Source organism: Haliaeetus albicilla, chromosome 16 (genome assembly GCF_947461875.1).
Source record: "Haliaeetus albicilla chromosome 16, bHalAlb1.1, whole genome shotgun sequence".
NCBI classification, from domain to species: domain Eukaryota; kingdom Metazoa; phylum Chordata; class Aves; order Accipitriformes; family Accipitridae; genus Haliaeetus; species Haliaeetus albicilla.
Genome location: NC_091498.1, coordinates 1,900,953 through 1,916,146, shown reverse-complemented (window position 1 = coordinate 1,916,146; position 15,194 = coordinate 1,900,953). Strand labels below are relative to the sequence as shown.

Genomic DNA, 15,194 nt, shown 5'->3' with positions numbered 1-15,194 from the left:
TTTGTCCAGCCAACATGGAAAGAACCAAAGATGCCTGTAATCCATTTCTCATTTGAGGGAGCCTGACAGTCACCAGTAGTTCTTGCTGCCCACACACTTGTTTTTGACTTCCCAAGCTCTGAAAATTACCGTAGAACAGTGAATGAAGGAATTAAGAATAACCAGGCTGGAACGTGCGATTTAATTTTATTCAGAAGACTGTATGGAGAGAGGGTTGGCCAGCAAGTGAGAGCCTCCTGGCTACTTGTTCAGATTCACAGCTTACAGTTCTGGTATTTAAACTTCGTATGTTTAGTAACAGCATCTTAAATCAGTGTTTCCAGGTTGCACAAATGATAGAGAAGCAATACAGGTGTTTTTGAAATAAAGAAGAGTTAAAGATGTATCTTTACTTTTACCTTCAGGTAGAAATCAAGTGAAGAATATTTCTGTGCAAAAGACATATTTCAGAAAATCGTAAATACTTACAGTTAGAAGATTGTGGCTAAAAGCTATGCAGCCTCAGGTAGAGTAGCCAGTAATGGAAACAGCAATAGTAAATGTTCACAGGCAGCATCCAGTATCCAGGAAAATCCAGAATTTTAAAAAGATACATGCTAAAAAAGCATAAGCTACTATCTCCTGAGAAGGGGGGAAAAGGCAAAAGACCAGAACAGCAAAGAAAAGGTTGAAAGTTGTTGCTCTGAAAAATATTTTCTGATTTAAATGTCGGAACATGGGAGAGTTCAGAACCCACTGGGGTGTAGAAAATTCTGAATGAACAATTCACCTCAGAATTTTACAACCATTTTGCTGGAATGAGAAAATAATGACCCAATAGAATAATAAAAAAATGTCAATTCTGTTTAAGGATTACCATTTTATTTGCAGGGAGGAGAAAGGGAGTAGTTTAATACTTCTGAGGTGCTATCGGACTATTGGGTTGGGGATCAGTATGAGACTCTAGATAGTTTTAAAGGAAATGCGTTGGACTCTGTATTCATTTATATTTAATGTATATGTTTTCCTCAGTTCATAATCAAGTAGAAGAAACATTACGGACGCAGTTAGCGCCACAAACTCCAGAAACTAACTTCAGGGTAAGCTATAGATCTTTCAAACACTTTTGCAAGTGCAGCAATATACTGGAATAATTCAAAATACGTATTTTGTATTTGAGTGTAAATTTGAGTATCAAGAAAACTGATCTTCTGACTCTTAGACATCTTTGCTACTTAAACAGTGCATATAATTTTGTAAAATTTTGCTGACCCTCTCTTTGGATTGAGGATTCTTTTGATAGCCACTTTCATGTTCAGCATGGTCTGACTGACTGGTGAGCCGAATCTAGACCTGGATGCATCCATCTGACCTGCTGCCTTTTTTCCAGATGAGACAGGGAACAGCTGTATCAACAGGAGACACTGCCCAAACAACCGAATGCCCCTACTGACAACCAACTTAGAGAGCTGGGTGGCTTCTGCTTTGTCCAGAGGAGTGAAAAGGATTGGGGGTGGGATGGCAGAGGGTGCTGCAGGGACGTAGAGGCAGCAGCTGCTGCCCATCATTTCTCCCACCTTCCAGTGGCAGGACCCATTTCTTTTGGTCTGCAACAGAAACTCCCCTTGGCAGCAGCCCAACTCCTAATGGCAGATGCAGGAGGGTGAATTCTTTTTCATATTATTGTTTCAGGAGTCTAGCTACCTATTTTCTAGTAAGGAATCTATTGGACAAGAGCTGGGGAATTCCTTTGCACCAAATATTAGAATTAAGGAGGAGCCTTTGGATGACGAATATGATAAAGCTATGGCCCCACAGCAGGGACTATTAGACAAAATTAAAGATGAACCTGATAATTCTGAGGTAAGTTTCCCATTGCATTTCTCATTTTGGTCTGACAGCTGACCGCATAAGCTGGACGTAAATTCAGCAGTTTATTTGGTTTGTTGACCGAAATTTAACTTGAAGAACATAGTTTAGTAGAAGGATTCTTCCCTCTTTTACTACCACGAAACCCAAACCCCCAACTTTTTGATGTCATATTACCATGTCACTGAAAATGTTCTGCTTTTCAGTTAGAGACAAAGCAAAGTGCTGTAAAACTTTCATTATTAAATCTGTGGCAATATAGACACTTTATCTCAGCTTGGTCTCACTAGGAAGTAAAATGTAAATTGTGTTTTATGGAATACTTTGTGAGTAGTCACAGTTAGAGATGTGTAGTTGAAACAGTGCTATTCCTGCTACTTCCCTCTTAAAGGTTATCTTTCTGAGTACAGTGGTTCGTTGTTTGTTCTTGTTTTAAATCAACACTTGGAGGTCTTACATTAGCAAAATATTTAAATATGTACATGTCAGTGAAGTAAATTTAAGCATGTGTTAAAGTGACTTTCTCATTTGAGACTGACAGTTTTTATGATGATACAGGTAAAAAGTTCAGTAATTGCAAAATGGAGAAAGTCTGACCTATGGATTGAGCAGTGCTGGGGTGAGGATTGCTGAGCTCTAACTGGTCTCCTTGCCACTGGTTTGCCATGTGACACCAGGGAAATGATCTGTGTTGCAATTTGTGTCTCCTCACTGCTAATATTTGGGTTACGTCCATTTGGGTTACATGCCAAACTTTACATGCAGTTAAAGGTGTGCAAAGCTTCCCAAGGTGATTCATCCCACTTGGAGCGACACGAGAGTGCTGGTGTTCTTACGCAGGCATTAGTTTTTCTAGCATCATTCTGTGTACTTGTGCTAAACCTCCTCTTCTCTCTGGGCCTCTCTTCCCAACAATTTTTCTTTTTTTTCCCAAAATACTGTTGGCTTAATAAAATAAAGAAGTAAACTAAGTGTTTGAAACTATTCAGATTTCACTGCCCTTCTGATTTGTTCAGTGTCTGTGAGATTGTTTGGTTTTATTTTTCCTGAAGCATATATGTCAAACCACGTGTAGGTTAGTTAAATCTGTCTATTCTTTTGTCCTCCCAAGATGGCATCTGCTGTGTGGATTTGTGTGGAATGCAATGCAAGATGTCTGTGGTTATCAAAGATCATATTAATAAATAAAAGTAAAGACTTGAAGAATTTAAATATCTAATATCGTATTGTTCAAAATATTAATTCTTGGAGTAAAATCCTGTAATTATCAACTCTGCCTGATACTGCAAAAGTATGAGAACTGATGAAGGTTCATTTTGTTTTGCTTTAGATTGGAATTAATGTGGGGTTTTTTTGTTTTTTTCATGCATCCTGAAAGATAAGAGCATTTCTTGCTGTAACCGATAGTGGGAGCTGAAGGTGCTTGGCTTTCAACACTGTTACACTGCTGTGAAACTATGCACAGTTGATGTCAGGATTTGCCTCCATTTCTCTTACTAGTATTGTCAAAGGATAAAACTGCAGTTAAAATGCTTAAAAAAACTATATGTCTGCAAATAACTAGTTTTTAAATAGTAATATTTTTTTTAAATGGTGCTTTAAACCCCGTCATCACAGCATGCCCATACACAGCTTAAAAGCTTCTCTTACTTGAGATTTGAATGCTTTAGTCTGATGGTTCATAGGATGAACAAATACCATTGCCTGTTCTACTGGGAAACCTGTTGAGAAATAGTTTGGTTGTCTTAGTATAGAAACTTTTAATTTTGCCACAGGAGTAAGAGAAGTGTTAAGTTTTAGCACAGATTATGTGGATGTTAGTGTGTGATTTTAAGAGATGGCTTAAGGTGAGGGAGCAGTTCACTGCCCCTGAGAAGTAAGAGCTTAATTTTGCTTAGTGATTTTGAATTGGCTTACCTTGCAGCCAGACAGCAACTGTGAATTTAGCTCAATCATAACATGACATCATGCCCTCACTACTCTCAAATGACTGTAAGTAGGTTAAATCTTACCATCTCTGTAGTTCCAAGAGATTATGCTTTTCAGCCTACTAAGATTTACATGTAGAGTGTTAGAAGCTGCTTTATGGTTCAGATTTCTAGGGAGAGCATGGGCAGGAAGCGTGGTGTCCAAGTATGAATAGCTGCTAGTAATTTATAGTAAGCTAGTAATTTATAGTATGTCAGCTATTCCACAAGCGACTGTCTGTAGGGATTTTCTCGTCCTGTAGAAAGTGTGAGGTTATTCCCCTCTCCCTGAAGCCAGTCTAAGCAGGGACTGTGATGGTCTGGCTCTAGTAGTGCCAGCTTTGATCTGCTGCGAAGCTTCACCTTAGGCTCCTCCAAGGTACTTAACTCATGGTTAAGTACAGAATGCTTCTCACCATCTAGGTCCCAGTCTTTATTTCATTATTATCATCTATGAATATGAAGATAAAGCTTGTTTCACACAACTGGGGCAAGGACTGCAAAGCACTTCTAGATGGAAAGTTTGTGTGAGAGGAAAGCAGAGATTTCTCTTAAACTTTGTCTGGCTGAATTCTGAGGTGTCTTGCTGGAAAGGGGAATGCACCAGGCGGCCGCACTTTTCCATTTCTACATGACAGCCTCCATTGTACTTTGCTGTCAACGTCTGACCAGATTCTGTATGTGGTGCTTATACAGCAACATCTGTAAACCTGGCCTCTGGAGCAGGCGTAGGAGACTCTCTCTTCCTTAAGATTCAATACAGCATTATGAAAGAATGGAAATCATGTAACCTGTTATTACATGTGTGTATTTGTTCTCCTTTTCCTTTCCCTTTGTTTTAGGAGTACGGCCAACAGCCAAAAACTCAGGAAGGGGAGCTGAAAATCAGTGCTGTATTTTCAGTCAGTGGCAGTCCTCTTGGTAAGGAATAGGCAAGACTAACTTTATTTAAATCTGTAAAATATATCACCTTTGCAAATAGTCTTGCAGTTTATTCTGCATTTTGTTTGCCATGTCTGACCCCAGTAGGAAAAAAATAGTCTGTTTTAGAGACAATTAAATTCAGAGATTGAAAAATAATTGTATTTTTGAGGCAAAGGAAAATTGAATGTGAAAGGGATGTTAAAAGTGCATTCTCAGTCTTAAGAGTGGTTTAAACAATCTACTGTGCAGAAAACCAGCACAGGGCACGTATTTGTGGCGAGTTCATCTGCTACTTAATTCTCCCTTAGACCCTGACAACCCAGTGAAGTCCTAAGCTTTGTGCTTGCCCCCTGCACAAAAGTGAATTACGTATAATACATATATAACAGTTACTCTATGTTTTCTCTGTGGTTTTTTTTTTTTTTTTTAGCTCCACAGCTGTCATCAGGTTTCCAGCCTGCTGTGGCATCCTCTGGCATGAGTAAAATGCTTCCTTCAGTTCCAACCACAGCTGTTCGGGTTTCCTGTTCTGGCTGTAAAAAAAACCTGCAGAAGGGGCAAACTGCATACCAGAGGAAAGGCTCTACCCAGCTCTTCTGCTCCACACTGTGCCTCACTGGATACACTGTTCCAGCTTCTCGCCCACCAGCTTCTACCAAGAAAACCTGCTCAAGCTGCTCAAAGTAGGACAGTGTTTTAATTTGTTCTAGTAATAATTGATATTCAAGCAGATAATGAAAGGCGTCAGTTCTCTCTTTACACAACACGCTGTTTCTGTAATGTCCGCTTCTGTTACGCTTCCCTTCAAAAAATCGTGGCCGATACTGTTACTTGTTAATTGGTCTGTCTGCTTTCAGTTCGATTTCATTAATCAGATTTTACATTTGCATAGATTTCAAAGCCCTAGTTGTGAAGTGTGCATCTTGTCTTTTTTTGATTTAAATGAGCCAGATATGAAAAACTGTATTTTAAAAGGTACTACATTTTTCTGCCATTTAAAAATGTCATTGCACTCTCAAAACCACTAACGAGTACATTTAAAAAAAATATGTTATGTGTTGTTTCTTCTAGATAAAAATAGATTTACTGAATCCCTGAAATGAAATAAAACATAGGTAAATTAATATATTCGAGGCAGGATATTTCCTTAGATTCTAAAAAAAACCCCTAACTTTTCAGTCTGGCTCTATTCTGTGAGCTTAGATTTCTGTAGGTCTTAGGTCTTCAGAATATGTCACTGCTGCTTTCATAAGATGTAGAGAGATTAAATTTATTAAGAATTGAGTTTTTTAGGGGTTTCACCATCCCAATCAGTTACTTTCTACCTAGGCCTAGAGTGGAAAGGTGAGGTCTGCTTTTCTGAGCCTACTTATTTTGTGTTCATTTGTATTATTATGTCCAAATTAGCAAAAGGAGACCTTTGTGGCTGGCTCTTTAAGACGTCATATTACCATACCATTAACTTGAGGCAAATAACTTTGCAGAGTGATTGTGCTGCAGTCTGTTTATAGAGGAGAATTATTCATATATATTATTTTTAGTTATGAAAGTTACTTTGCAAAAGGAATGCTGCTTTTTTCATCATTTCTTCAACAACAAATTTATTACTTTCAGTTTTACAAGGTCAACTGACTTTAAACTTGAGACTTCAATTAATTATTCTTTTCACTTGCTGTCTCAGTGTGAAAAGGCCTTGTAAGAAAGTTTAGCAGTCTTGGCTGTAATTTGTATTTATTCTGTTGAAAAATGGTTTACCTCTGGCAAGACAAGTAAGAAGGAGGCATCCTTCCAACCAAGAAAATTATATAAATACTTCGTCCTATTTTTTTGACTTAAGGCCTTTGAAACTTTTCCGTGAATTACTGTTTCAAAAGAGAGAAGATACAAGGAGAAAGTTCAGTTTGTTAAATCCAGCAACAAATAAACAAAACCGTAGGTGGAGGTAACAGATGGAGTTACAATACTAGTCAGATTGTTTTGGACTGAACTACACAGGGATTAGAAATTGTGACCTTTCGTTTTTCCCTTTTTTTTCCCTACCCCATTCTGATTGGTATTTTCATTGTTAAAGGGTATTATTGCACATATCCTGCTTTCTAAATTTTTTTTTAGTAAAGACTGTTATCTTTTCCGAGTTCCTTTTGAAAAGATTTAATGATACAGCTTGATCTATTTATAGGCCACTCCTAAGTCCAGGTGCGAAATGTTTCACAAAATATCTGCTTGAGAATTGTACTTCTTAACTATTTTCCTAATAGGAAAAGAAAAATGAAGTCAGGTACTTAAATCAGGAAAAGGAAAAGCTTTAATCCACCCTCTTCTGGAGAATGTTTAGTCTGCAGAAAGAGAAAGGACAGCAAGTTGACATGAAACCAACATTAATTCTTTCTCTCTTTGTTTGTTTTTCTTTTTTCCATAGAGACATTCTAAATCCAAAGGATGTAATCACTGCCCAGTTTGACAACACAAACTCCAGTAAGGATTTCTGCAGCCAGTCTTGTCTTTCTACGTATGAACTGAAAAGGAAACCTGTTGTTACTATTCATACTAACAGCATTTCAACCAAGTGCAGCATGTGCCAGAAGAATGCAGTGGTAATTGCCAACTGTCATTTGAATTTCCTTTATATCAGGACAACTTGCCATCTCAGAGATGAACATACATATTCTTTCTATTCTTGTTATATATTTTTTCTTTTCTTCCAGATTAGACATGAAGTGAATTACCAGAACGTTGTACACAAGCTCTGCAGCGATGCCTGCTTCTCCAAGTTCCGCTCGGCTAACAACTTGACCATGAACTGCTGTGAGAATTGCGGAGGATACTGCTATAGTGGCTCTGGCCAATGTCACATGCTTCAGATAGAAGGACAGTCAAAAAAGTTCTGCAGTTCAACATGTGTGACAGCATACAAGCAGGTATATTTTGACTGAATATTAAAAATATGTCTTTGATTAGATTTTGGGTGTTTTAAGAAACGTCCAATCTATTAGTTGATTATTTCAGTTACTGTCTTGGTCTAAGATAACTCCTCTTGCCATTTGCTGCTTAATCTTTGCCCAAACATGTTGCTGTGTTTCCCTTACCATTGAAGTGGTTACCAGAGTATTCCAGTGTGAGAGAAGACACAGTGGGACCACTCAGCAGCAGTTCACTCACTTTTTTTCAGCCTTTGAGATGTCCCTGTTTGAGTATTCTCTATTAAATTGTAGGATTAGAATTAAGTGGAGAAGAAAAGTAATAATTAGTTGATAATTTTGATTTTTATTTTTAAATTTTTAATATTTTAATTTTTATTATAATGGAGCCTCTTAAAGAGCCGAGCAGTTGAGAGAACCTTAATTTATTATAATAGCTCAGTTATTTTTGACTGACTTATTTTAATGCAATTACTTTAGGAAAAATTGCCCTCTGATCAGACAGTGTAACTTCATTTTGTGACTTGCCTCTGCTGCCCCATTATTCAGTCCACTTAGGCCAAGAAAGGCCTAATGAATAAAAAAAAAAAATCTGGTTAAAGTATTTCATCCAGAAAATTATCTACAACATTAGGTGTCCTCTGAAACAAATCTGGAAATTAAATTAAATAAGCTGGAAAGGAGAGGGATTTCATGCTGCTTTTGCATCTCTAATCAAAACCCCATATATGTTAGTCTTCCTGAAAATACAGGACATTCAAAGCTTATAAGGTTAAGTCTAATCTATGTTTTAATTGATTTTTAAACGGCATTCAACTCAATTGTCAGATACATTCTGATAATTTCTGGGGGCTTGTGGGTGTTTTTAAATCCTTAGAAACATATACTGTGTTCTGTCCTTCTGTGAAGATCTAGAATAGCTGTTGATAGAATAAAGTGCATTTTTAAGGCTGTCATAATAAAATGATCTGGTGCACTCAAAGTTTTTTCCAAACTTAAAGACCTTCAAAACCTTTCACTGTTGTAAACACAGGAAATGTGTCTATGTAAGGTAGGCTTCTTTTTGTGTCTCTTTTTAAAAGCAGTCTGTAGACCATAGTTTGAAAACTGTGATTATTACTAGGAGATACATCTCTCGCCTGTTTTGCTACCAAATACATCTTCAGGGAACCTGCTTCTCTCTGTTTCTTGTTTTCTCATCTATTAAATAGGAATATTGCTTACATACATAGCTGATGTATTAAAAATCATAAGCAAAGTGTTACTTCTCAGCAAAAGTATTGAAGTCGTCTGATACAAGGTGCTTGATACATGCTGTTACAACACGTAGTGTTGATTGCACTTGTAGGCCTTTGCCCTGACAGCCTGGGTACTGTTTAAACTGGCCTGCAAAGGTAGCACTTACCCTGAATGAGAGATAGCCCAAGCCTCAGGTGGTCAAAGTGTGAATACAGCAAGCATACTGGAGAACTCAATTAAGTGTACCTGCATCATAAATACTGCAGCTGTAAAATAAGTGGTGTTTCAAGTGCACTGGCAGTCACTTTTATACACATTTTATATGTTAGCAATTTATTTCCAGGTTAATAAAAATACTAAGTTTCAAATGAATGACCGGATTTCCATGTTTCCACAGAAGTCAGCTAAAATTACACCTTGCACACTGTGTAAATCTTTGAGATCTTCAGCTGAGATGATAGAGAGCACAAATAACTTGGGAAAAACTGAACTGTTTTGCTCGGTTAACTGCTTGTCAGCGTATAGAGTAAAAATGGTTACTTCTGCAGGTAAGTTTATCCTTTTACTTCTTTAGAACCATAATTTTATGTAGCTCATCTCCAGATTTAATTTGTCTTGAAAGTTAAGGCTGATACTCTCTTTTGGGAGGGTGGGAACTGGCTTTATTTTTTTAAAGGGAGGTGCTGAGATGGGAGCATAAGGACTTCCTACCATAGATAAGCCTAACAGTGACAATACAGCCATTTCAGCTTTGTTTTTAGAGAGCTTAAACATGATAATAAACCTTAATCTATTTTCTGCTCTTGGAAGTGCAGCTGGTGGGTTTCCCAGCTAGACAAATCCACTTCTGTGGACATATGTCATACCACTGCTGTGACTATTCTGCCCGTTGTTCTCCAGGGTGATTAGCTTAGTTACCTCTGCCTAATGTTGCGTTGAGCTAGGCAAACATATTCTCAGCTATTTTTCTTGTAAAATAGAAGAATGCTTACTGACATCCTAGGGATACTGGGAGATTAATTAAAGGATCTGGCAAGCAACAGGCACCACAGCTGCAGTGTCTGCTTCTGAATCTGTAGAAACTTCCTCTTGGGCTTCTGTGTGTACCTTGGCTTGTCATTCAGATTCTCTGTTTTTGTATGCACAGTGCAAAATTATCTGCAATACAACTTGATGTTGCATAAATCACTTTTTCTTCTCTGTTTCACCCTCAGGTGTTCAAGTTCAGTGCAACAGCTGTAAAACTTCATCAAACCCTCAGTATCACTTGGCTATGTCAGATGGGAGCATACGCAATTTTTGCAGCTACAGTTGTGTAGTAGCTTTTCAGGTGTGACATCTAGGATTTCTTCTTAGCTGAATTAACAGAATAATAAATTGATGGTGTAAATATCTGGGATGTCAGGTAAAATATGTAATATTGTAAAATAAAGTCTATTCCTCAATTTGCTTTCCTGCAGAATTTGTTCAACAAGCCTGCAGGAATGAACTCCTCAGTGGTACCTCTGTCGCAAGGTCAAGTCATTGTAAGCATTCCCTCGGGGGCAACGGTATCAGCAGGTGGCACCACCTCGACTGTGTCCCCCAGCTCCATGAGCAGTTCAGCTGCAGCTGGTCTACAAAGGCTGGCTGCCCAGTCCCAGCAAGTCACTTTTGCCCGCCCTGTTGTAAAACTCAGGTGTCAGCACTGCAACAGATTGTTTGCAACCAAGCCAGAACTGCTTGACTACAAGGTAATAAAGGTTAGGGCTTTTCAAGCTCATGTTTCTCAACAGAAACCCAAGAAATTGTAGCTTATATGCACTGGTCTGTCAGTACTGCTCTGTTGCTTACTATGACCTGCTATGGAGGAATTTGGAACTGATTTTGGTATCATTTAACCATTATCAAAATTAATACTGATAGTAGCTCTTTGATCTTAAAACCAGAAAAAAAAACAAACTCAAAAAAACCCCAAACCCTATGATTGCCTGGCTAGGTAAGCGCATTCCTGATTCTTGGTCACAGAGATGATCCTTTTAATTCCAGGACAAAGCACATGGGTGAGGGCTTTCTGCAGAAAATTGTGCTGTCTGTTATAAAGCTAAATGGGGAGACTTATTTGCTAGTGCTGTCTGTTGTTGATTTCCAAGGGCATAAATACGCTTCTGAGTTTTTATTAACAATTAAAATGTATTATCTGGGATTTGAAACATTGAAACCAAAACATTCTGGCTGTGTTGCAGGGTAAAACGTTCCAGTTCTGTGGGAAGACCTGCTGTGATGAATATAAGAAGAGGAGCAGTGTAATTGCAATGTGTGAATACTGCAAAATTGAGAAAATTATCAAGGAGACAGTGCGATTCTCAGGCATAGATAAACCATTCTGTAGTGAAGGTAAGAAAGGGCAAGACTGTTTCTCAGACAAATCAAGTCAGAAGTGTTTTCCCTTAAAATTACTGGTGATACTAAGAGAAACCTAATCTTTTTAGGTTAGAAAACCATTTTTTAGGTTCAGAAAAACGGAACTTTGTTCGCACTTTACATTTTAATGGTATGTTTCAACAAATTATTACAGACATAAGTGAATACTAGAAGTGCCGAGCAAATGTCATTTTGATATTGAAGGATGTTTTTCGTTTTTTGCTATTTTCTCTTATTTTAGGTTGTAAACTGCTCTATAAACATGACTTGGCTAAGCGCTGGGGAAACCACTGTAAAATGTGCAGTTACTGTTTACAGGCTTCCCCCAAACTGGTCCAGAATCACTTTGGGGGGAAAATGGAGGAATTTTGCTCAGAGGAGTGCATGTCTAAATTCACAGTTTTGTTTTACCAGGTAAGCAATATTCTCACATAGCATCCTCTAGTACACAAAGGTGTTAGCAAAAGAACCTTTGTACATTAGGAGCTACGTGAACTGCCTGTAGTTGACTTCTGTGTCCATGGAATATATTGCATATACGTGAGAGATGAGTAAATCCTTCTTAACTTTTGAGTACCAGTTATATAAAGAAAACCTAATAAGGGTCATGAGAAAACAGACACTGAATGTTCTGCTGCTTTGTGTTACACTGCAAAAATGATGTGCCCTTACAGATTTCTTTATGCTGTATTTGCTGAGCAGGGTGCAAAGAGGTTTTTATACACATACTCTTTGTTGCTGTTTACAAGTGTGTTTAATTTCTCCCTCACTCTGTTTTCCTAGATGGCAAAGTGTGATGGTTGTAAGAGACAAGGTAAACTCAGTGAGTCCATGAAATGGCAAGGGGAGATCAAGCATTTTTGCAATCTGCTTTGTATTCTGTTGTTCTGTAATCAGCAAAGTGTTTCTGACCCTCCACCCCCAAACAACACAGGTAAAATAGGCTGGGAATAGTATTGCCTTTTGGTGTGCATGATAGTGATATGAACATTTATTTGGAAACTCGATTCAGTGAACTTTTAAAGATACATCTACTACTGGGGGGCTTGCCTATTGCCATTGAATGGGCTCAGTTTTAGATCTCTCTCTTACTTCAGACAGTCTCAAAGTTCTGCAGGTATGAAATGAGATTGCTTCATATACCAAACCTAGATTGTGGTTTTAAAGAAGATGAAACAAAAGCACTTGCTTTTCAATCACTTCCATAAAACAAAGGCCCATTTTATAGGGGTAAAATGTACTGGTATCTATTGAAGACATGTTAAATACCTAGCTTGTCTCCTGTACTTGATAACTCATAGCCAGATATGGTAGAATGTTAATGTTCATTTAACAAAAAAAATCAAGTGGTGAAATTAGTAGACTTACTGGTTGTAAATACAGACTTCTGAATATGCACTTAAAATAGCCCATTCTGTGTAGTCTGTAGGCATACGAAGAGTTATCATTTCTATGTCATCAAGTGTTGATTCTTGAAGTATCAATGCCAAGATTAATGTGCGCTGTAGCTGTTTCCTTGCTCATTATTTTAGCAGCTGGAATGGGAAGGAGGGTGGGAATGAAGCCTACAGGAATAGGAACTGTGAGTTTCTGTAGGGAATGAAATGCAAAGGGAAGAAAGGAAGAAAGGCCCACAAAGACAGGAAGAGGAAACGAAACAAAGGGCAGAAATAGCACTGATCCTAAAGAGGGGCATAATCTCCCACTGAGTGATGGTGACTGCAACAGTAAGGTACCCAACAAGCAATAAAGAATATTAACTGAAAGTTTATAGTATGCACCAGGCCATATTCAACTCTTCAACTTTGTGCACATCTGCTGCTTACATGGGTAGGAGCTGTTTTCCGTGATTAAGAGTAATACATAAGTAACTTCATACTTTCAGGCCATAACTATACCATGTGACATTCCTGGTCTCGTCAGCACATTTGGCTGTTGGTAAGGATAGCAAAATGTATGGTGGGCCTGCTTCTCCAGAAGTGTGCCTGCAACTTCAGCTGAGGCAAGTGCAACGCCTTTGCAAAGCTGGTCTCCAGGCATATCTCTGAACTGGGGGCTGCCAGGATAATGGAGTGCCTCACAACAGTATTTTCTGATGAAATGTGGTAATTCATGGTGATGTGGTAAGGAATGGTGCTTTCAAATGGAAAGAACCTAAGAATTCCTCTAACTGTGAGAGCCTCATAAAATCTACCTTGTTCATTATTTGTCAGGATCTCAGCTGTCTCCTATACTACATATGTTTGGTACCAGTGAGGCATCCAGTCCTCTTGTCTCCTGAGTGCTGCTGTAATACATATACTGTTAGAAAGAGAAAGCTGCTTTTCATACTATGGTGAACTTGTGAAAGGTTTCAGTGACTGGGAAACATCTTAAGTTTGCTTGTGGAACCAGCTCCTATTTAAACTGAAACGCTGCAGTTTGACACCTACATTCCCTTCTTGTACAGCAGGCTTTTTCATTTGAAGATAAATCTGGAGGGTGGGTCTTGTTTGAGAAATGCTGTTTTATAAAGTATCTTATTGCTTATTTTAGTTTTCTTCTGTTCACTCTGTCCAGCAAACCTTTCTATGGCACCAGCTTCCTCATCAGGCCCTCCTTCTTTGAGAAAGGACTCAACCCCTGTCATAGCAAATGTGGTGTCCCTTGCAAGCACCCCTGCTGCCCAGCCTACGGTTAACTCCAACAATGTTTTACAGGGTAAGACTGCTGAATATGATGCCTGTATTTTTAAATCTCTATTCCTGAACATTTATATTTGTTCAGGGATCTTTTCCACTGAGGACAACAGCCACTTCTTCATTATGCTTCACATCAGTGGAGATGGTTGCAGTTTTGTCCTTCCTTTTACATAGGTATAAATAATGACTTAAATTTATGTACATACACCAGCGAATGAGGTTTAATGGGAATTATTTTTATTGACCTTGGCAGAGTATGGGCTATGGTCCTTGATAAGTACACAGGCTATTGTATGTGTTTTTTTTCTTCACAGGTGCAGTCCCTACTGTGACAGCAAAAATAATAGGAGATGTAAGTTTTACGAGAGACTCTTTTTCTCACTTTCGTCCAGATTGTATCAATAACAAGTAAAGTATCCAAGAATTTTGCACCGTCATTTTGTAACTGCTTTTCCTGGTTGTGATTGGGATTTAAAATTCATCCAGCTTGCAGATGCTTTTTTCAAAATGAATAGAACTTGTGTGGTATAAAAGTCTTTTTGTGCCCACTGACAGATTGATAAGATGTTTTAAGGCAAAGCTTGTCAAATTGTAGCTGTTGAGATGGCTGTAGTTCTCAAGCAGTTCATGTGTGTCTTCTGTACTTGAGGCTACTTTTTGTGCCCAGAAGTGGGATGTGATGTCAAAAGGACTAGCATGGGAGGAAAGGGACCAGCATGGGCTGCTGGGGCTGACATAACCAAGCTCTTGCAGCTTAGCTTTCCTTCCCCACTCCCTAGTAGTGTGGTAGCAGAGCTGTGGGGAACCATTGTCACCACTTATCTGTGAATTACTCCTAGAGTTCCTATTCTTGAGCTCTTTGAGGTATGTGATATACATGTTGCAACTCTCTTAAAATATGAAGATTTTATTATGTAGCTCTTAGGTTCTTGAAGACTGTCATCCTTGCATTTAGTTGAACTGTCATTTATGGATTATGGTATGAATTTTCCCTAATGAAATAGATCCTGTTATTTGAATGCATGACTGAAAATTACAGTTAGCAGGACATTAAATTAGTACAAGCATGAATAGTCAGTCTGTGTGTAATCAGGAAGTGATACTGATACTGCCAGCATTTGTGTTCATTTTTTACTTTTATTTCCTTTCAGTGGTTTCACATCAGTTTACTAAGTTTTTTGGGTATCTGTATCAGCCAGACTTTTAGTCATCAA

General features: G+C 38.3%; 1 protein-coding gene across 5 annotated transcripts in view; it reads left to right on the top strand.

Moving 5' to 3' along the window:
• The window catches only part of LOC104320738 (zinc finger MYM-type protein 4-like), a 44,630-nt gene that overhangs the window by 14,601 nt on the left and 14,835 nt on the right, over nt 1-15,194 (top strand). For 3 of the 5 annotated variants that reach the window (XR_011328027.1, XM_069802912.1, XM_069802909.1), the window contains exons 4-17: nt 1,012-1,079; nt 1,672-1,842; nt 4,658-4,736; nt 5,170-5,422; nt 7,159-7,333; nt 7,445-7,657; nt 9,294-9,444; nt 10,111-10,226; nt 10,357-10,629; nt 11,122-11,272; nt 11,541-11,713; nt 12,083-12,233; nt 13,859-13,999; nt 14,295-14,332. Coding sequence is in view for 4 of the 5 variants with exons in the window: in XM_069802912.1 (XP_069659013.1) it covers nt 1,012-1,079; nt 1,672-1,842; nt 4,658-4,736; nt 5,170-5,422; nt 7,159-7,333; nt 7,445-7,657; nt 9,294-9,444; nt 10,111-10,226; nt 10,357-10,629; nt 11,122-11,272; nt 11,541-11,713; nt 12,083-12,233; nt 13,859-13,999; nt 14,295-14,332 (2,153 nt within the window). In the remaining variant the exon portion in view is untranslated. The remainder of the gene's footprint in view (nt 1-1,011; nt 1,080-1,671; nt 1,843-4,657; nt 4,737-5,169; nt 5,423-7,158; nt 7,334-7,444; nt 7,658-9,293; nt 9,445-10,110; nt 10,227-10,356; nt 10,630-11,121; nt 11,273-11,540; nt 11,714-12,082; nt 12,234-13,858; nt 14,000-14,294; nt 14,333-15,194) is intronic. The other 2 variants (XM_069802911.1, XM_069802913.1) reach the window with 2 other exon arrangements.